The 22,283-nt window shown below is 34.1% G+C and overlaps 3 protein-coding genes across 4 annotated transcripts; all 3 read left to right on the top strand.

Moving 5' to 3' along the window:
- Positions 1-917: 917 nt before the first annotated feature.
- Positions 918-2,992, top strand: LOC120345169 (large ribosomal subunit protein uL13m-like). The gene is made up of 2 exons (XM_039414597.2): positions 918-1,181; positions 1,857-2,992. The coding sequence occupies exons 1-2, from the start codon at positions 960-962 to the stop codon at positions 2,175-2,177; spliced, it is 543 nt and encodes a 180-aa protein (XP_039270531.2). The 5' UTR covers positions 918-959; the 3' UTR covers positions 2,178-2,992.
- Positions 2,992-6,600, top strand: LOC120345172 (protein-associating with the carboxyl-terminal domain of ezrin-like). Its single transcript, XM_039414599.2, has one exon. It carries the CDS (start codon positions 3,033-3,035, stop codon positions 5,322-5,324), a length of 2,292 nt encoding a protein of 763 aa, XP_039270533.2. The 5' UTR covers positions 2,992-3,032; the 3' UTR covers positions 5,325-6,600.
- Positions 6,601-6,726: 126 nt separating this feature from the next.
- Positions 6,727-22,268, top strand: LOC120345173 (uncharacterized). Of its 2 annotated transcripts, none has more exons than XM_039414602.2 (21): positions 6,727-7,068; positions 7,570-7,728; positions 8,197-8,352; positions 8,977-9,072; positions 10,008-10,089; positions 10,785-10,898; positions 12,039-12,102; positions 12,702-12,775; positions 13,498-13,573; positions 14,009-14,139; positions 14,465-14,582; positions 15,086-15,194; positions 15,874-15,948; positions 16,712-16,817; positions 17,916-18,136; positions 19,123-19,163; positions 19,334-19,468; positions 20,224-20,265; positions 20,400-20,441; positions 20,772-20,852; positions 21,287-22,268. In XM_039414602.2, the coding sequence occupies exons 1-21, from the start codon at positions 7,030-7,032 to the stop codon at positions 21,456-21,458; spliced, it is 2,133 nt and encodes a 710-aa protein (XP_039270536.2). In that variant the 5' UTR covers positions 6,727-7,029; the 3' UTR covers positions 21,459-22,268. The 2 variants fall into 2 exon arrangements, with proteins under 2 accessions (XP_039270536.2, XP_039270534.2); XM_039414600.2 differs by having other exon boundaries at positions 6,731-7,068; positions 16,709-16,817.
- The last annotated feature ends 15 nt before the right edge of the window (positions 22,269-22,283 follow it).

The following is a 22,283-nucleotide window of genomic DNA, read 5'->3' as shown; positions in this document are numbered from 1 at the left end:
CCACTGAAAATTTCAAAGCAATTTGTCAAGTAATCGAACACACTCCACTCACGTGTCCAAATATAAGACATCCCCTGAAAATAAGCCCTGGTGTTATTTTTAAGAAGAAAATTGAAATAAGACACTGTCTTATTTTTGGGGAAACACGGTATCACAAGTCTTTCGCTGTCATTCGTCAAGGTTTGTTGTCTAGCTAGCAAATATTCAAATTGTCGATTCGGGTCGGTCTTCCAAAAGAGGGATCCGCATGGTGGCGTACTGCGCACTATCCATTATTCCATTTGCTCCTTAAAATGTGCAATAAGCGTTTGTCGCATCTACCATTTAGATAATATTGTAATAAGAAGAAAGCTTTCGTAGATTGTGTTTGGGATATTTTTTACTGCTATATGAGCAGTTTCTAAACAGGGCGTGCCAAACTTTTCTGCTGCCCTGGGGCGAATTTCTAATACAGTAATAATGATAAATTTAAGTTTATTTCGACTCTATAATCAGCATAACAATAAAATGATTGATAAAAACAAATAGGCTAACTAAAAACTGATTATGAAATCAGGAGAGCAAACAAAACCTTAGATAAGGTTTAAAACGTACAGAACAGCAGAATGCATATGATAACTTACGGTACCTATATAAGACTGTAAGATGACAATATTTTATATTACTAACAATATTAAACTAAATTTTTTATGTTTTTGTACCATGGCAGCATGGTGGTGTTCCGAATAAAAGAATACCATAAATTCAGAAATTGCCTCTAGCCTCTATTTAGAACTCTCTGGCTCTACTTGACACGTGAAGGAACGATCTGCTTACTGATAAAGGCCAACTGGCCAAGGTGCTTATTTTAGGCATTGTACAGTGGTATGCTGAAACAAACAATAATGTGTTTTTTCGTTTCTTTACCTGATAACATGTTCATATATTTCTTCATTAGAATAGCAGTTTGATAAACTAAAATGTCTTACGGAAGAGCAAACCAGCAATGGTCAACATTCTCACGCATGTGGTATATTATTAATGCATACAAACAACCACCTGGTAAAATAGCAAGCATAACAGCACGATATCTTGAAGGCCGACATAAACCTATCTATCATCCGATGAGTGACTGTGGAGATCATGTTGTAATTGTCAATACGAAAGAAATTGCTTATGCTGGGAATAAGTGGGAACAAAAGGTGTGTTGATGAGTTTGGCATAATTTGAATATTATTTACGATATCTTGTTTCTAACCTGAAAGTAAATTGAATGAGGCCAAGCAATGCTGTGTCTGAGATAAAATAAATAAGTTTTGTTGCACACTGGCACAGCAATATGGTAAACTAAAAGGTACTCCCGAAGTATGCGAACCGAGATGGCGACACCAAAATGTGGTAGTACGTGTAACAGGTTAGGCCATTTTTCCAGGTACAAATACTACGGGAGTCACTCGGCTAGTCCCGAACTTGTAGTAGAACTAAAATGAAGAAAATTGGAATAAAATTATTGCCTAACCCTAACCTGGTACACATACTACCTTCCAGTGTCCGCCATCTTGGTCTACATACTTCGGGAGTATCAGCTAAAAACATACAATCAGAAATTTAGAAAAGTTGTCAAGATGCAGAGATGGCTTAAAAACCTGACGACAAAAATTTAGAAAAGTTGCCAAATGTTGTTTGAACATGCATCAACACAATTAGACTTCACCGGTGGAATAATTGAAATTTTTTGATTAATCACACTTCAATAAGTACTACCAGTATTCGTAATGAATAAAGGCGATTTCAACCTTCAAATTTCAATCCATATTATATAAAATTGTTTAAAAATCTTACTAATGATGTTTTATTCAAATTGTTTTTGCAAAAAGGTATTTTCAAGTCACACTGGAAGGAAGAAGGGATTTCTGCAAATGCAAGCTTATGTTATTCATGGATTAGATCCAACATGGATTGTGAGAAAAGCAGTCTACAGTGCGTTACCAAAAACTAGTATGAAACATAGACGCGGAATGTTCACAAGAGCTCATTTTTTTGAAGATGAAAATGTACCAGACTATATTCTGCAAAACATTGTTGGGGAAATTCAAGCACCTCGAAGAATTCCAAAATCTATTCAAGAATATTCAGAAGAAGAAATTAAAAATTTTCCTAGATTATGGATTCCTCCACCTGACCTTATATTGGACTGATTAAAAAAATGTTTTATCCGTTTTTTTTTTTGCCATAAATGGCGTTGCACATGATATCCTACCAACCACAATGGTAGCACTGGAAGAGAGCCTGGTGATTTGAATATCTTCATTTCTCGACGGAATTGAGCAGTACCAGTATACTGTGTATTTAAGTCATTGACATAAAATTCAATGCTCTTACATTTCCAATTATAGTGAATTTCAATGCCAATGTCAAGAATTTTTGTATGTCAAACACAATTATTAAATCATATATTATTAAATCATATATTTCAGCAGTTAACCAAAAACATATATATCGAGACTATGGCTATCTGTGTTATAATTGGTCATTTGCTAAAGTTGGTTTTTCATCATTGCAACACCAATGTATGTTATCTGTATGAAATGCCTATGAAATCTGTACTGGCTTGCTCTTGTTATGACTACATCAAGAATGCATGAGAATTGAAATTTTTGCGTGTCGAACAAGAGAATTCAAATCATTTATTTTAACAGTTAAGCAAAAACAGATATATCGTAACTAAACATCTATCGTGTTTATTCGCAATTTGCTAGAGTTGGTTTTTCATCATTGCAAACTGACAAGTGTATGTTATCCATATGAAATGGTTATCTAATAGTATCTGTACTGATCTAATACTATTATGATTAAATCAATTTTTTTTTTTTATTAGCAAACATTTCACAGATTTCTTATGATCAATTTATTGATGATACCCAATTGATTGATTAGCCTTATTTGTCTCAATCTCTTCACAGATCCATCCACTGAACCTAGGTTTGTTATGTTTCTTGCTTCTTTTTACAGATGACTTATTGCATATCAGAAATAGGAGTCAGATACTTAAAATGATAAGTGCTGCTTGGGATTGGTATTACGGTTCACAAGATGAAGAATTACTTGCTGATTGTGAATTTGGAGAGCCATACTCAATTAAACGATATACAAACAAGGATATTTGTGTACGACCAGCTACACTTAATAATGGATTACAAGTTACCATCTTCACACAAGTGAAAACTAGACCAAAGGATGTAACAGATTTGGAGAAATGTTCAAAGCGATTGAAGCTGTTACGTCATCCGAATATTTTGAGACATATTGGATTTGTTTGTACTGAAACAGAAGCTCATCTTGTTACAGAACGAGTCTCACCATTATATTTGCAATTCGAAACTGCTGATGCAAACGAAGTGTCAAGTGGGATATATGACATTGCCCAAGCGTTGAATTTTCTTCATGAAAAGGCAGGATTGTCGCATAATGCAGTTAGCATTGAGAGTATTCATGTTGCTGAAGGTGGGGCTTGGAAACTTTCTAATTTTGAATATGCTTGTCCTTTTGAGGAGGCCACAGCAGATCATTTAAAAACTATAAAAAGGCCAAAAGAAATCATGCCACCAGAGGAATCAGATAGTCATGTTGGATTTCCAATTGAAAAGAAATATGGTCACTGTAGGGATGTATATGCACTTGGAATACTTCTCGGAATATTCAATAAAGAAGCCCGATTTGCGTCGGAAGTAAAAACACAGGAATTGCAGGATTTACTTGAAGAAATACTTCAAAAGGAATACACAAATCGTCCTAAAATTTCAGAGCTTCTAGATACTGCAATACTTACATCTGAATATATCCAAATCGTAAATTTCTTGCAAAGTATTACACTAAAAAATAAAGCAGACAAAAAGAAGTTTTTTTCAGGGCTAATTGCAAGGTTAAAAAAGGCTTGTATTTCAGATGAATTGATCGCCAAGAGAATTGCAAAACTAATTCTTTCACCTGTTGTCTTATCAGAAACTGATGCAGTCGAAAACATCCTTCCAAGATTATTATCTCCCATACCACTCAGAACTCAAGTTCCATCTAATGGCTTAATCTCAAGCAGTATGTTTGCTAGGTACGTTATTCCACAAATAGTCGATTTGATGGACATAAAAATTCTGCATGTTCGATTAGCACTAGTGAGAAATTTTCATCGTTATGTCCATATGTTTGATAAAACTGTTCTCCAAGACGCTGTTCTTCCTGAAATATTACTTGGACTACATGATGCAAATAATCAACTTGTAAAAGAAAGTTTACATGCTCTGGCTGATGCAGTTCCAATTGTCGGTGGGGATTTAATTGTCGGTGCAGAACGTGAAAAAATTTTTGGTTTTGGAATGCCCAAGTTTAATGGGTCTGTGTTGATTGATGCATCATCCTTAGCATATGAGATTAAGCCAAAGCGTAAACCAAAACCCCCGAAGAAAAAATCACCCGTTCGACCATTGACTCTTCTAGAGATGGCAATGCGTCGACAACAAAGTCCTTCAAAAAGGCAAACACAAAAACAACGAGATCTAATGATGTTGAAGCAACATGAGCTTGCAATGACCTTTGTTTCAACTGCACCAAAAACTAACGGTATTACTCCATCCTTGAAGGAGGAAGAAGTAGTTCTTGAAGTCTCTTGTGAAGGAAACCATATTGATTTGACACAAAGTCTATCGAATGGAGTAAATGGATATGCTGTTACCAAAGCTATAGTACCAGAAAGTGTGATTACTGTAGCGGAAGCCAAACAACCACTACCTGAAACGAATAAAGCAAATACAGATCATTATGACATCCGGAAAAAAGAAATTCGGCAGCCAGAGGTCGAAACTTGGGCAGGAAGTGGAAGTGAAGAGGAGACTTGGGATAACTTTGACACTTTTGATAATGATGATATTGAACATCCATCTATTGAAGCAAAAAGTATCAAACCTGCTGAAGATTCCCAATTGTTAAATGATCATAATTTTGCTTCGACTAATACAAAAGGTGAAACCGAAAAACCTGAATCTACTATGCAACAAAACACTGAAAATTTGGGAAATGAATTTGAAATCGCAGTTAAAGTGGCATCAATCACAATGAACAGTGAACCAGACTTTTTTGCAGACATGACTCCTGATATTCCTACCAGAAAAGTCCCAGTGCTACCTACACCGCCGCTTTTACAAAACCTAATGATAAGAAGTGGAAGTGTAACAACTGAAAGCTTGAGTACAAAGAGTAGTCCAATTAGTGTTTCTTTTACTGCTAATGATGATCTTGCAGATGACGAGGCAACAGATGGTTGGGAGAATGATACTATTGCTTGGGATGATTAGAATTCGATCATTCATGAATGTCAAGAAATAAAATCGAATCTGGAAAATTGTGGAATTGGTATCATAGGATCGAATTTTGACACATCCCCAGAGATATTGTTATCGGAGTTAATGTTATCATTCGCATTCATTTTCTTTATAAAATTTTAGATCATAGATTTGGTTAAGCATGGTATGAATTTGTGCAATTCAAACAAAATTACTATGTATTGTAAAGTTAAATATCTGTGTGATTATAACCTTGGCACATTCCTAATTTTGGAATCATTTTTGCTGCTTGCTTGTAACCCCTTTTCAATTGTGACTGTGGTTAAGCAGTTATTTAACATGCTGAGTGGTCAATGGAATGACTTGCCAGAGCCTTGTTTATTGATTGTCTTTTCATACTGTATGATCATGAGTCCATGACCTGCAATTTTGCATTATATATCAGTGATTATTTATTTATTCAATGTCAACAGTTTTTTTGGTGAGACTAAAGTGACATTTTCAGTCGTCAGTTATGTCAGTTTATATTGGTATTCAAATTATTGTTAAGTTCAGACTGGTTTGAATGTTTAAATTGAAACTAAAATTCTTATATTTTTCAAGATGCAGATCGAAAGATGTGTTGTTTATAGATTAAACTGTGCAATTTTTGTTAATATAATATTGTGCCTGTGTAAATGTTGTGTTTATATTATTTTGACAGAAATTTCCGCTTGCAACCGAAAATAAAAAAATTTCCTTATTTTGTGTATATTTTGTTCTTTGTCATTTGTTTTTGTATGTACTCTCTTATGTACCCTCTGTGATTTGATAGAATCAGGTATCTAAATTTGTTCTTATTGTTCTGATTTTATAATTTTGTTAAATCTGATTGAAATGCAGTAAGATTTGCATCTGAAGACTCCCCCCTAACCAATAACTTACATTCAGGCTTTCACTAATGGATTGTTCATGAACTATATGTAAAATTGAATGGACATATTATAGCTGGATTACATCTAGCTCCCTAAGTATACAAAAAATTGGGTAAAAGTATCAAAATTGTCAGAAAGTCATATTATGATTTTTAATGGTATATAAACTGTTTTGTAGTTTTAATAGGATTGACTCTGTTGCAGCCATTTGTCTTATATTTTGTTTGTCTTCCAAGGTATTGGTGCTCTATTTAACACATGATCCATGGCAAAAATTTTTTTGGATTTGTACTATCATTGATGTGACAGAGTTCCGAATCAAATTATTTATGTTTACACTTTCATTCACTGGAATAAATACACTTGAGAAGTGACTTTCATTCATTGTGAAGATTGCTGAGGTTTTAAGACTGATGCTGAAATGGGGACGGATTTAAGTGTCAGGTTTGGCCTTAATTCCGTCAAATTGATAAATTTTATGCGCACTGAAACCACAAACCATATGTTTTTTGTTTTCCTCTTAAAAAAGAGAAACGACGGTAAACGAATTGACAGACAACAGAAAAAGGTTGTTGGTTGAGCCTGTCACGTAAGCCTGCTGCGCAGCAGCACGATTGGCTGAGCGAACGAGAGAGCTTTCTCAGTCTAGCCAGCAAGCAGGTCGAGGTTTAGTTTTGCTGAACAGCAAGGCGGTATTCTGTATTTGTTGCTGATTTTCGCTTAGTTGACCGTGGAATTGTCAGAAAATTCGTCTTCAGATTATATACTTGGTGCCGAATATTTTAGGTTTAACAGAAACCGCCATGGTTCGCAAGTTTTTGGAGGATGTTTTCCGTCGCAAGGTAAGGCAACCCGCGAAGCATTTTTCAGCAAGCCTAGCGAAATGGCGTAGCTTGTGTTCATCGATGCGCATTGCCACACACACGCGCGTGTTTGTTTATTATTTGCCTTCGCGTCGGCCATATTTGAAGTCGCTAACGTTAATGATATCTGCAGGTATTTCCTGCGGTTAACTACTCATTACTTAATCACAATCAACGAGAACAGTATTTGACAACACCCTGATATAGTTTCAGATTTGACATCAACCTGAGCAAGGAAACGTTTGCTGGTTAGCCAGCACGTCCATGTCTTGAAAAGAATTAAACATCATAAAATATTTCCCACTCCCAGACTTCTGTAACGTACTACTACAGCACTGAGAACACTTAGTCCTCAGTCTGTTTACAAATTTACCATATTCCCATACAATCTGATAAATAATATGTAATAAATATATTATAAATACACAAGGGTATATTATCTTTAAATTATCAAAAAAAAATATTTTTTATTTCCCATAGTTGGATGTTCTGCACTCAGCTAGAGTTGTCCACACTTTGTATCAACAGCAGAAAGAAGGAAGATATTGTGACTTAAAGGTACTGGTTGAAGATCAACAGTATTTTGTTCACAGATGTGTCTTGGCTTCAGCATCTGCACAACTGGATGCTCAAATAAATGTAAGGCTGTGTCTTGTTTAATAATTCCTGTTCATATTTTTGTTTGTTCTAATGCAGAATTGCAACTTGAATGTTATATAATCATACTTCAGTACTTTGTATGGACTTATTATAAATGAAATGCCACTATCAAAACAATATCCGCTTGCTGTCTGGATAATGTGGATAATCCTATACGGTGTATATACTTGCATTGTAGTAACCACCAAGGCTAACAGTAGAGCAATACCCTAACTGTTTTCGGAGAACAACGGCCCAGAAGGCTCAAACAAAAGTCTTATAGGAAACTAACCACTAAAAATTTCTAAGATATTAGTCCATGGTTAATATATTTTCGTCAACAACGAGTTAGCATACCAACAGTTCATTGTGTTTGAGAATACTGGAATAGGTGCAAAGTGAGATTGATAAATTCAAGTCATTAGTTCCAGTTTTTGATCCTTGATTGTTGACAACTTTGATTTTCAGGGACTTGATACCATTCAACTTGTTGGTGTTACAAACTATGGATTTGAGCATCTTCTTGAGATTCTATATTCAGGGAAAATGGCAAAAGTGGCAACAGTCGATTCAACTAAATTTCATGAAATTGTCAGTGCTGCTGATGCACTTAATGCAGAAAGCGTAAGTTCTGATAAGTTTGTTTAATTTAGCTTTATTTTCTTTATTGAAGTCCACAGGTTCGATGTGGGATCACGGTTTGCTGCAAAGCTAATACTTCAACTGCCCTTAATCGGTACTCCTGTAGTACGTGGAGCAGTTTAGGGTTAGGCGATAATTTTATCCCGATTTTACTTATTTTAGTTCTATCACGAGTTCGGGGACTGTCTGCGTTAGCCAAGTGGATATACCCCCTATCCATAGGCTTCAGTCCCTTCACACAACTTGATGTAAAGTAGGCAAACAAAATTAGTTATCTCCATATTGGTGCACATACTTCTGGAGCGCCCCTTAATCACTCAATATTTCATCACAGTATTGGTATGAACAACAAAGCTACAGATGCTGAATGAAATGCCAGAAACTCACTCTTAATTTCTGTAGAAATTATGTCAGTCAAAAAGGTTGTATGTTCCAGACAACTGAGGAATCACAATCCCTGGTGTTTTCGGGTTCTCACTAATGATGCATTATCGTTTCTCATATCAGTTCTTTGCATTAGAATTGTGACCCATCGGAATAATAACACATTTGCTTTATGTTGATACTATCATAATGAAGTGTCATCAAACTTTTGTTCATCATCAGGTTATTGAATATTGTGCTCGGGAACGAACTGACTTGATGAAATTTGTTTTGAACCAACCTCAAGATATGACAAGAACACCTATGGAATCGACAACAGTGAGTATATTTCATGTAATTTGCAAATTACGTCTGGATTTTAAATTTGCTCTATAGTGTCATTTCACCATCAAGCATCAACATTCATATACAAATTATGTATTACATATGATCCACACCATTTAGTGTGGAACTGATGAGGATGTTATGCTGTTATCGAGGATCGTCCGAGGACTGGGTGTTATGATTCTGATCTTGTCGGCACTATGGGTATAATGCGTGACGAAACTTGTTTCTTGATTCATCCCTTCTTTTCATCTGACTCTTTTCTTCGATTACCTTCAACAGGACCCGAACACACTTTGCTTCAAGCTTATTGATTACCAATTCTGCAAGCTTGGCCCAATTGTGTTTGTCACTGAACAAACTTTACTTTTGTGTTCGTTGTCCACTTTATTTCTGGAATAAAGCCTGCAGCTAAGCTTACATTATTTGATACAAGCTGCCGGTTTGTTGGTGAGCACACTGAATACCAAATCATCAACTTGGAGCGAATCTAAAACCAACCAAGGACATCATAGTCTAATACAGTGGTTCTCGAACGATGGGACTGGCCCTATAAATAGGGGGTTTAGACAATTTTTTGAGGGGGCGTGAAGCTAATTAAAAATTAAAAATATTTGTTAGATTTGATCTTGCCTTCCTTATTTTGTATATTTACATTTCAAACCTTTCATTTATTTCATTATTTACGTTCCATCACCTTATTTTCAATGTGTTTTTTGAATAAAACATACTTTCGCCTTACTATATGTTATTTGTAGCTTATTGTTAGTTACCAGTTATATTCAAGGTGGGCGAGATTTTACAAATTCTAAGAAGTGGAGGCGAGGCGGCTTTAAAAGTTTGAGAACCACTGGCCTAATATTTACAGAGTTGGGCTTCTGATTGCTTTCAAAGAAGTCTAATATTAATTATATATTTTTATTCTTCAGTCTCAAGCTTCAACAACTATATCTGAAGTATCTGTCGAGAAGAGTTTAAATGTTGACAGTCCAAACATCGAACCGGGAGAAGGTTTGTAGCTTTTCAAGTTCATAAGAAACAACAATATCTGATATCTTGGCAATGGCAAATATAAAATTTGAGACAGGGCTGTCCGTTCTGATCTTATTATGTTTTTATTGGGATCGAAGACTTTTTATTTTGAAAACCCCCAGAGTCGGTATTTCATGAACGTTTTTCCATGATTTTCTCCTTCATTTAGAAAAAAACGTAACAGAACGTTCCTAACAGTCTATCAAGGGATGCATGAAAATGTCCAAATTTTTATTATCAAAAGTTGATTTCCTTAGGAATTTGGAGCTCGATTCAATAATTGAAATTTTTATCACCCTAGAGTAAAATTTGATGAATTTCTGGAATTTTTTTCAATGAGTCTGAGTCTGTTGTAAATTGTCTAGCGACTCCACAGCCCTAATTAAGAGCAGCTAAAGCTGTCTGATGTCTCCAACGGTATTACCAATCCATCTTGAAACCTCTGTAAAGAACAATTTCCTACCTTGGGTAGTTATGTATCTGTCCTAATTCAATAGAAATGTTTCCAACTTCAAGTACACTATAGAAAGAAGGTCCTATTTCAGGTATTTAGCAAATGAATGATTTGATATATTGTAGACATTTCAACCACATTTTCATTATGCTGGTTACCGATAGTACATGTCTAGTGAATAGCTTATTTTGGTTATGAATTCATTCCCTAATTTTATTAGTTGCCACATCAAGCGAACATGTGATTGGTGAATCAACCTCAACTCATAGGTTTGCACCACAAACTCAACCTTCAGAGATTCTTCCAACAAATACTGAACCCAAGATCAAATCAGGTATTCAATTTCGACTTTGTAATTTGTGAAGGAATATTGTCTTTTTCACATGAACATTATTTATATGCATATACCAGCGGCAACACTCCCCTCAAAGAATACATTCATAAGTTTTGTGTAGCACATCTAGTAATTAGGTGCAACTTTTTTAACAACACAAAAGAATGGAGATTAACTCTTTTGTTCCGTATAACATATATATTCGTACTACCATCCTTGGTCATAATAGTTATTTTCGGACTATTTTACGTTTATGTTCATGTTTTGTGAAGTATTCCGCACTAACTAAATCATTTTGAGCATCCAACTATGATCCGTGCTTGATCTGTCAACATTTTGTTTTTTTGTAAATTTTTTATTTTACTACTAAGTGAATTTTATTTGTGTAGGTATTTCAAAGCTTAGAGATACACGAAAGTATTTGTCATTACTTCAAAAATAAGTCATTTGAACGAGCGGGAAACAATTTCGCGCACATAATAAACAAACAAAGATTCCAGACAACTATCGTGGACATGCTCTCACATATCATTGATTATTTCGCGTTTCGCTTGCGAAGCTGAGTCTGGTTTTTCTTCAAAGGTGACGTAACTCTCTTTCAGAAGAGCGCTTGGAATTTCGTTTCTTTGTAACACGTGTTCATCGAAGCGATAAGAGTGTGAAACGTTCTCTCAAAAATTTTTGAAATTTCTCTCTTCTTACACGCGTAGGGTCGAACGGTTTCGCCTACGTCACTTGGGCGCGTTTTAGTAGGAAGACACGAAAATAAGCTTTTTAAAGAGATATTGGGGGTGTTCCTTGTACGTTTGGTTAACTGGTCATTACATATTATAAAATGGTACATAAAGTCGATTGTATACAGCGGAAAAAAAGGGTTAAGGAAAGTTACCAAAACTTCAAACGAGGTTTAAAACACCAGGGCGTAAAATTACTACATCAGCAATTTGTGTCACAAAATATATGTGGGAAGCATGATAAGATACTTTCCAATCTGTCTTTGATCTTGGTGGCGTTCCATGTTAAACGTTGATACCAAAAATAATACATGAATGCAAAACAATTCACAATCCACATTCGCAAGATTTTGTGCTGATTTCTGATATTTTATCATAATGCAATGTACCTATTTTCAATTTTCAGAACCACAGACAGAAGAACTGAAAGAGTCATCTGACTGGAGTGCAAAGGTTAACAAGGAAGCAAGGTATGTATATATGTAGGAAGTTCTTATTAAATGCAGAATAGACAATGCATGAGTGAGATTTAAGTTTCAAGTCATACCTTTGAAATTTATTGTGAATATGGCTTAAAGAGACTGTTATTTATTTTAATTCATTCAATTGGTAATTTAATTTAATATAAAATGAACAGTTTTATTTTGATTTTTCTGCTAGTGTCTGATTGAAATTCGAAATTTTTTGCAGTAGTTTTATGCTAAAAGCTATATGCTTCGAGAAAATAAATTTAGGGTGCTCCCGAAGTATGCGAACCAAGATGGCGGACATCGGAACGTAACATGGGCAGCAGGTTTGGGTTAGGCGATAATTTTTTTCCAATTTTTCTTATTTTAGTCCTATTATCAGTTTGAAGACGAGCCAAGAGCCTCTCGTAGTATTTATACCTAAAATTATGGCCTAACCCTAACCTAGTATTGCATGTACATTGCATTTGCATATATTCTTTATTATGGTGAAACTTAATGTACGATGAATTATTGTTTGTACTATATTTAAAAGCTGATGTGTCAAGATATCATTTTCTTTTTTTATCACTTGCTATCTATGATTATTTTAAATTTTTCAGTGAAAATTCTGATGTTGCATTGAAAGAAAATATGTCTGTTGATGAAAGGATAAAAACAGAATCTGTGGAAGAAGGTAATAAGTCCTAATTCGACATGTTTATGTTTGAGAAGGTGTTCACATGGATGAAAATACACAATGATTTTTTACTCTCGTCGCTGCGTTAATTCGTTCGACGGTTTGCCTGGTGCATTCATTACTTTGAGACTAAGTGCTAGCTGCATTCTCTTCACTTGCCTTTCCTGTTCAATTTTTCGTGTGGCCCTGCTACTTGTCTGAAGTGGGCCACCGACAAAAAATGTTGCACACCCCTAATTAACCCCCATCTATCTTCTTCACCCAGGATATGATAAATTAAGTAAGCTATGCCAGGGAAGATTTTTTCGCACTTTTCAATATACTATGATCCTCCCTTTTATATGAGAAGTTCCTGACACTATTTACTCATAGCATGGTCTTTTACACTCACTCAGAAATAAGGAAGACTCATCTCTGAGCAAGTTATGCACGAGCCCTGAAATGCCAAGGGCTTTTGGAACATTAAGCTCATGTAAATGTTAGTCGGCGAGAGATTTAAATCACATAAACAGTTATCCATCTACAAAACTGAAGTTTCTGCTAAAAAAAATTTTGCATAAAATATTTTTCTAACAGTTACTGAATGAGTGCTCATAACCATCCGATTTCGACAACTAAAAAGTTTTATTGGACGGACATTTCCAGAAAGTTTGGAGGAACACAGTCTGTTATAATAATTATTGTTTAACAAGATATAACTTAATTTTTCAAACTTTCAGGCTCTTCTACATTACCCCTTCGTATGCCTGGACAACCAGGCCAGACCGCAGTACATTCAAGTGAAGAAGCTTTTGTGTAAGTATTGTGCTTTCTATCAACCTTCCACTCTGGTTATCTCAAAGTGCTTTCTCAATAGACTATAGGCCCACAATTCTTTTGTCCTAACAATGCTCTAGCTCAGTGGTTCTCAAACTTTTAGAAAAATTATGCTGTGATTTACGGTACTTGCCACGTTCACCAACTTTTGTTATGTAATAATGTCTCCGGTAGAGCGTGTCTTGCTTTGGAGAAACACTTCAAAAGCATGACATCAAAATTTTACTTTAAATCAAAGTGCTTCTGTACCAAGGTCAAAGTTGTCTCGCGGTCTCTTTAAAATTGCTTCGCAGAATCCTAAGCGACCGCGGACTCCAGTTTTAGAACCAATGCTCTAGCTAGTATTAAGTACTTTCAATCTTAGATTAATTTGCAAGGGGAACATGAAATGCTAATTGATTTGTAACATTACAGAAGTAAACCTGATACCACGGTGGGAAGTGCAGATCATGTTATGCCAGAAGATGGAAGTCAGAACCCGTTTATTCACATTGATCCTCGAGATATGCAAAACATCCAAAGCTTGAGAACTTCAATGTTTGCTGGTGTGTTTAATGTTATGAATTCATTTTCAAACCTAAACAGTGATAATAAATGTCATATAAAGAAGGCTTTTAGCATTACTTGTTTCAAATTTTCTCTGAGTCCTATGGGGTCTTTACTGCCACCTTCATACTTATCCTCCTAATCTTTTCAGCAGACTCTGTGCTCAGCTAGAGAGTTAAGGCCTTCTGATGCACACATATTTGAGTATTGCTCTCTTGTTTCAATTTATCTTCAATTTGTGAATGTCAATATTGAAATTTTCCCTTTTTTATCTGTACCTTAATTGCTATAAATTTGTATTAATTAACTATTGTTTTATTACAGGACCTCTTGGAATGAAAAGAGTTATAAAATGCGTTGTTTGTAAACAATTGTTTTCATCTCGGCATCATTTGAAATGTCATATGAAGAAACATGCCGCTTCAGCAGTTAAACCTTTTAGGTTTATATATTCATAGCTAAATTCAATGGAACAAAATATAGATTAGAATAAGTGTACTTTGTACTAAGTTGCTATCAAATAATTTTTATCATTTCAACAGAAGGACTTTTTTGTAGCACTGGTCATAATTTTACTAGACGTGTTAGCAAGTAAATTACCTTTCTCTTTAATTATATTACCAGTTCGCCGTCTCGTTCGAATACTACAGGAGTACCAACAATTTCACCCCAACACCCTGTGATTTTCAGCGACCGAGTGATTTTGTGTCCAAATATCAATATCTGTTTGTTTTTTCTAATGTTTTGCTATTAAAATATAATGGGTATTACGTTCATTGAGTTACTGGGAATTTGCAGTCTAAAATCCTTGCTCAGATTTAGTTTCAGACTGATGCAAAATAGGTTTCTGCTCGTTATGTTGAAGTCTTTCTCAGTGACCGATTAACCTTTTTACACAGATCAAATTCGATTCATGAAGAGACAATATTGTTTTACTTGTTTCAGGTGTGAGGTTTGTGGAATGAAGTTTAATTTTCAAATGACGTTGTTGAATCATATGAAATTACATGAAGGGAAAAAATATGTCTGTAAAATATGTGGAAGGGATTTCAAGGTGAATTACCATGTTGGAATGATTTTATTGTAAAATGCATGGAATGTAATTGATTCTCATTATTAAAGAATTTTCAAATTTGCTTGTGATATATCTAGTGGTGAGATTAAAATTAATTTAAAATTAATTTAAAATTAAAAACATTCTCCTTTGTATCAAACTAAATAACAACATGTTCCCTAATTTCAGAAAATTTTTGTATGTCATTACATAAACTACATTAATTAGCATGACATGCTTTATGTAAGTCTAATAGATAACTTTCCAAGTGCTAAATGTATCAGTAGTCATCAGCTATGGTGCTTGTTACTCATTCGTTGTGGACGTTTGATGTTTAAAACAAAAAAAAAAACACTGATTGTCATTCAAGAGCTGAATTCCACCAGTGGATATATCCTTGGTCTTAAAAATACGTGAATTCATCATAAAGATATTTAAATTAATTGGTTTATAAACTTTTAGATTGAGGAAGATCAAGGAAATAATTATAATTTGTGTCTGCGAACAAGCTAGCTTGATTTTTGTGTCTCTGTATTCCCACATGCAAATGTTCAGTGTTTTCACCAGGAATTTTATCTTTCAAACTATTTGTATACAACCAGCTTAAAATATTTCACATTTGTTATTCATTTTATTTTGCCGAATATTTTAAATGGTCAATTTTTTTTTCGTTTTCCAGTTGAATAAAAACTTAGTGATGCACATGCAGAATGTTCACACTGTCGAATGGGATCGAGAACAGAACTTATTGAAGGTTTGTATGATTACACCGTCATTATTCTACAAGTCTCATTTTTTCATTTTGAAGTTAGAATTTTCCTGATATGTAATGGTTAATACTCGATGGTGGATACCTTTTGGAAGTTTTTGATTTTAGTCACTGTTTTCTAAATGCAGGCACCATTGATGTACTTGGTGGTATTATGTTTGATTGTGTTGTATTCAAATATGTCTTGATGTCTCACTATTAAGGCAATTGTTTTCTAGGCGAATATATTGATACCATGCTTTGTACCAAATCTAGCCAAAATTATGTTATTTATTTTATTGAATTTACTGAAAGTACGAATGAATATCTTTATTCTAAGTCTTATTAATAAAGTCTCATTCTATTAAAAGCCTGAATTTTTCTGTTATGCAGAAGCCTTATCTTTACCAACTTAATTATCGATTCAAACCCATTTCCAGATATGTTGTGATCAAAGATGTTTTTTTGTTTAGGTGATTGTTGTCTAGTTAAGTATTAAACTTTTATAATAATAGGTTAAAATAATGATTTGATAATACAGAGTAAACACACTGTTAGTAGGAAATTAGTGAGCATATTCAACGTAGGTATAATATGTAACTGCAAATTTAAAAAATGCTTTCTAGTGTTCTAATGTTAAGACTTTGGTATATGAATATTGGCATTTCAGGATATGCTGATATTTGGAATCATGAAAAATTCTAAATATACAAATCATTGAAGATAGATTTGTTATTTTCTAAAAAATTTACAAAATAATTTACAGCAGGCATCATTTGGTTTTCCCCCATCATTCAGTATTCCAACTCCCCCTGGATCATCTCGCAGGAAAACTCATCCAGTTAAAAGACCAATTGCTCATGAAACAGAGATTGGTAAGTTTGAAATTTTCATCAAATGTATGAAGAGATGGGGGTTCACTAGAAAATTTAATTTTCAAACTAATCGATATTCAAATACAAAATCAGTTTCGTGAATGTTGTGACCATCTTTCTTCACACTTGTCCTTATTGTATGAATTCCACTTCATACATATGCTTACTTTTTCCATTTGCCACACATCATATATCTATCCTAACTCAGAACAGTTAATCAAGTATGGAATAAGTGCCGCAAGGTGATTCATTTTCCAAAAAATTTCCTGAGATTCCATAGAAAAAATATAGGTTGATGAGAATTCTAACTTATTGATATTCAAATACAAAATCAATTGATTCAAATTACAATTTTTTTGAGTGTCTCGAAAATGTTGTGCCCAACTTGTCTCTATTGTATGAATCTCATTCTTATGAATTCTCTAACCTTCTGACAAATTATTATATCTATTCTTGAACAACCCATAGCATGAACACAGTATAAATCTATCCTAACTCACTACAGTATGAAATAAGTGTCGCAAAGTGATTAAGACTACATTTAATTTTCCATAAATTTGTCATTAGATTTGGCAGTAAGTCCATATTTCATATTTATATTTCATGAATTTCCTGCATTGATTCATGTTTACGTGAATATGAATAGTTATAATGTTAAGATTACAGCAAGCCATTGGTATTCTCAAACTTGATAGAACAGCTTGCAAACTTTAAATCATTGTATCACAACATTATGAAAAACTTTTTTTGGTTACACAGTTCACATCAGATCATTTTGCTGAATTCTTGTTAGAAAACTTTATAACTAATGGACTGGTCAATTTCGAATTTCAGTATCTAAAGGTGTAAGAAGTCTCTAAAATATTTTACTTTTCTCTCAAATTCTGAGTCCTATGGGATGTGATATGTTTTATTTTAATAATAAAAAGGGAACGATATTAGCTTGACTGTTTTTGTATTGCTTGTCCGCTGACGTTTTCAACGAACTCGATTTTCAGCTTTCGCAATAGTACCGAGCCGATACGCATCCTATGTGTTCATAAGTTTGAGCATTGCTGTCTTGCTCAAAAGATAGATAATAATTTATAATTTTTTCAGTCAACCCCGAAGCAAGTTTTGTGCCAGCAGAGCAACCCATTCCTCAGTCGCACGACACAAAATTTCCTCAGAAACTGCAATCAAACAGTGAGATTGAACAACTGAAAAGTGCAGTTGAAAATGTACAGATGGGAATTGATGGAAAATATTCCTGTCCCTTGTGTGGAAAAGGTTTCAGTCGGAGATGGAATTTAAAGTGTCATGTTTTGACACACGCTGAGGTTCGTGCTTGATTTTTGTATGTCATATCGAGCATTATATATACAGGGTGCTCATAACGTCTTGTTTCAAATTCAAAATTTTGTTTTGAAGTCAGTTCTCAATATATCTTAACCAGGTTTGTTACTTATCGATCTCGATCGGTAAGTATGTTGATAGGTATTTGTCTGTTTGTTTGTTTGTTTGTTTGTCTGTTTGTTTGTCTGTTAGATACACGCGATATCTCACGAAAGCGAGGTTGAATCTGCTCCAAATTTTGCATGTGCATTAATCATATCAGAAGCCTATTGATTTTCGATGAATTATGTCGTATAATAAGCGAGTTATTAATTAATTAGTGATGGGACAGGTGGTGTCGCTAGTGAGCCAGAGCAAAGTAATCGAAACCGCACATCGATAAGTCGGCTGTCTCCGATGGCTATCTAGTTTCATCTTTGTTACATCTCTATATACCCACAATTATTCGAAAACAGCACCTCAAAAGTTTTTTAACCTAATTTGATACAGGACTTTATGAACAGTGAACAATCTGAATTTCCCTTAATCTAATCATATTTCTAAGGCAATTAGGCCTAATCACCTTATAATTCATTGTTCTGCTCAAGGAACTTATTCCTGTGAAATTAAGCTCATTCTTTTACTAGCTCTAAAAGTAAGTTGCAGGAGTATTTTTATAAGCAATTGACATAGAGTTATATTACTGCTACCCATGTTTCTGAATCTATTCTCTGGCAACTCCCATAGCAATCCTGCTTGCCTTCTTGTCATTAGAGTCACATCAATTCTAATCAGAAATTCAATAATTTGGGAGACAAATTTTCAATGTATTTAGAAATCAATCTTGGGTGCTTATCTCTATTGCATAGCGAGTCTAAATTGAGATAATTTTAATAATTAGATTCAATGTGAAGCATTGAGATTGTATTGCTAGTTGGTCCTATGTTTAAATGAACTGTTGTTTTATATTATTAAATTTTCTTCTTTTTAGAATCGGATTCCGCGATCTCGGGCAAAATTTCCACCAAAAAAGTGAGTTCTTGTTTGTGAATATTTATTCCTTTTTCCCCCATAAGGTCATGCTTTCTTTTTCAATACTACCAAATGCTATCTGTTTTTAAATTTTGAATCTGTTAGTTAATCTACTGCTCCCGGAATTTTATCAGAATAATACTCATATCATCGACTTGTTCTTGCTTTAGACCTCTTCCATTTGGCTGCCCAGAATGTGGAAAATCATTCCAAACAGCTGGGAGTTTGCAGAAACATGCTATTCTAACCCATCCTTACAGCAAAACTTTATTTGGATTTAGTGGTATTGGTCAACCACCATTTTCGTAAGTTTTGCTTTTAGTTTGTTTTCTGTTTATGTGATTGACAATGTTATAATTATCAATGAAAGTATTATGTTTTCTGCTGCGACTTTAGTAATAATAAAGACTTTTTTCAAAATTGTGTTAACCTGTGAGGAGCCAAAACAGATAAATTTTCAATACAATTCTACTCTTCCACATGTTTTCATCTAATAATAAAATAAATAGGTTATGCTTATATTCGAAAAATTTGAATTTGGTTGATTGTTGGATTCCTTACACTGTTGGTTATTTGCATAATTCGATGAAAATTTTTAGTTTCACATAATTCATATTGCCACAATTAAACCAATGGATGTCAATTTTTTTTAAAATAGCCGTTTTTGATATTTTGTCATTTCGGACCGGGGGCCATCTTTTGGTCTGGGTTATAAAGCTGTACCTGTCGGGGTCGTGCGGGGTCAAATGTTTCAGAAGGAAACTGAAATTTCCGATTTTGAAACCGCTGTGCCCCTGTTTATGTCCATTCATAGATTTGGCTTTTAGAACCAAACAGTAGTGGGATTCAATTTTTTTGTCAGCCATTGACAGTAACCAGTAATGCTAACCGGTTCGCTGTTCTCATAAAATTTCGTGAGACTATGTTCTATAGAATCGGTGCGAACCGGCTGAATCCCACCACTGGAACCAAACTATTGCAAAAATACCTTATTATATCATTTTTTATTATAAACTAACTATACTTATATGTTGGTATTGTATGTCACATTTTGTTCCAGAGAAATGGAAGAAATGGTTCAAAGTGCAAGTCAGAGTTCAACGTGAGTTATTGTTTCTATGCTTAACAAAATTAGTCACGATCTTTAATGCTTAATATGTGATTGAAATTATCTTCATCATTTTCGCACAGATTTCTGTTTTGTTCTAAATGTTGACTTAATTGATATTTTCACAGGTCAACAGCAATTCAACCCAGAGCAGAACCTTCACCTGTTGTGTGAGCATTCTTTTGTATCTTATTTTTTTTTTCTCAACTTAATCCTATTGAGTGTACTTTTTAAATATAATTACATTTAATCATTGTGATTTATAGGGAACAAAAGCACACTTGTCCATGAGGTACATAGCTCATTTAAAATTATTGAGGTGAACAAAAACTTGGCTCATTTTTTTCTACTGTGCTCCTATACGTAACAAATTTCTCAAAAACAGGAAAAATATAAATCATTTGATTAACAAGTTTTGAAACTCTTCGTCCGTTTCTGGTGTTTCTCATTTTACATATCCACTCCCCAAACTTTTTTAAATAAATCATGCCTTTTGTTAGATGTTGGTGTAAAGTGTGTGGGAGAGGATTCAGAAGATTGAGAAACTTGAGAAATCATATGGAAACTCATTCAGGAATGGGGTAGGAGGAATAAAAATGTCTTTTATAACTTTAGTCGAAAATATCCAAATTGTCTAAGACTATGTTATTGCATTCTAAGTCAAGAATTCAAGTTCACCCTGATGTCATTAATATTAATTGTTTATCACCAAAACTAAAAATTGATTATAAAGTAGGATGATATGTTGCAAAGCCATGATTTGTTTTAAAGTGACATTTTCCACCCTGTGGTGCATATTTAATAAATGTATGTATTGAAAATCTGGTGTTTGTTGGCCTTGCCTAATTTTGTTGCATGGATGTGACAATATTTAATAAGAATAAGAGGCCAGAATGATTCATATTGAGTGTGCATGTCCATAATTTAAGTTGGTATTTTCTGGTGGAGCCATTTAATACTAGGACACAATTTTTGGTAGTTTGATAGTTAATTAAACAGTTTCGCTATTTCTCAGCTACGAATGTCATATCTGTGGCAGAACGTTTGCCCAACGTGATGGACTCAACGGTCATTTATGGATTCATGGAGGATTAGGGGGATCAAAAACTGGCGCTACACAGCCTGAAGCTGAAAAGGGAGATTCCGAGGGGGCAGCGAAGTCAAATATTTCTCCTGATACCACATAAGTAAAGTTAAAAAGTGATGAAATTACAGTGTTTTTCAAGTCTCTTTCGCAGACACTCAATTTCCTTTTGACTACCCTAAATGAATGTTGTACAGAAATTTTAGCAGTACCATTGCCATCTCGGCAAGCAAAATGCCATTGCTGTTTTTAAAGTGATATAGTCGCATATTTGTTGTGATCTAACTATCCACACCTGTCGTTATGTAGTTGTCTTCAAAACAATTTTATTGTTACAATTTATTCCAGCTTTTTTGTTATTGTTTTCTTGTTTATTTTTGTTTCATTACATTTGTAGCGTTTTTGGAAATCCATTGCCAGATTTTAATCTTTCATTCCTCTTTTGTTTCCTAGTTTTTGGACTTTTACTAGTTAAACACTGTTTATGGATTTTTTTAATATTTTTATTGCGGGCATTGTCCCAATCTTACTGTAGTAGGTCAGCGTGATCTAATTGGTTCCGATTATCTCAATCGTATAATGTGGGATGAATAATATAACATAAGTTTTATTAAAATTACTGCCTTCAAACAATAGATGTTAATGAAACAGTTCAAAAATGTATCTTCAAAATGGAATTTTATCAAAAATGTTCACTCATGCGAGGATTTAGTAAGATTCCATTATTGCAATTTTTAGTCACAAGACGTTTTTTTTTTCATTGAAGCTTGAAAATATTCCAACTTAGAAACTCATAAAAGGAAATGATTTCCAACTGCAATTGTAGAGCTTGTATCTTATATTTTTAGCTTCATTCATTGTTGTTTTTAAAATATTTGTACATACACAATAAAATAAAATGCATCTCTCATTATTTTTATGTGGAATG

Source organism: Styela clava, chromosome 5 (genome assembly GCF_964204865.1).
Source record: "Styela clava chromosome 5, kaStyClav1.hap1.2, whole genome shotgun sequence".
Taxonomy (NCBI): domain Eukaryota; kingdom Metazoa; phylum Chordata; class Ascidiacea; order Stolidobranchia; family Styelidae; genus Styela; species Styela clava.
Note: the sequence above shows the minus strand (reverse complement) of the source record. Positions and strands in the feature narration are given on the sequence as shown.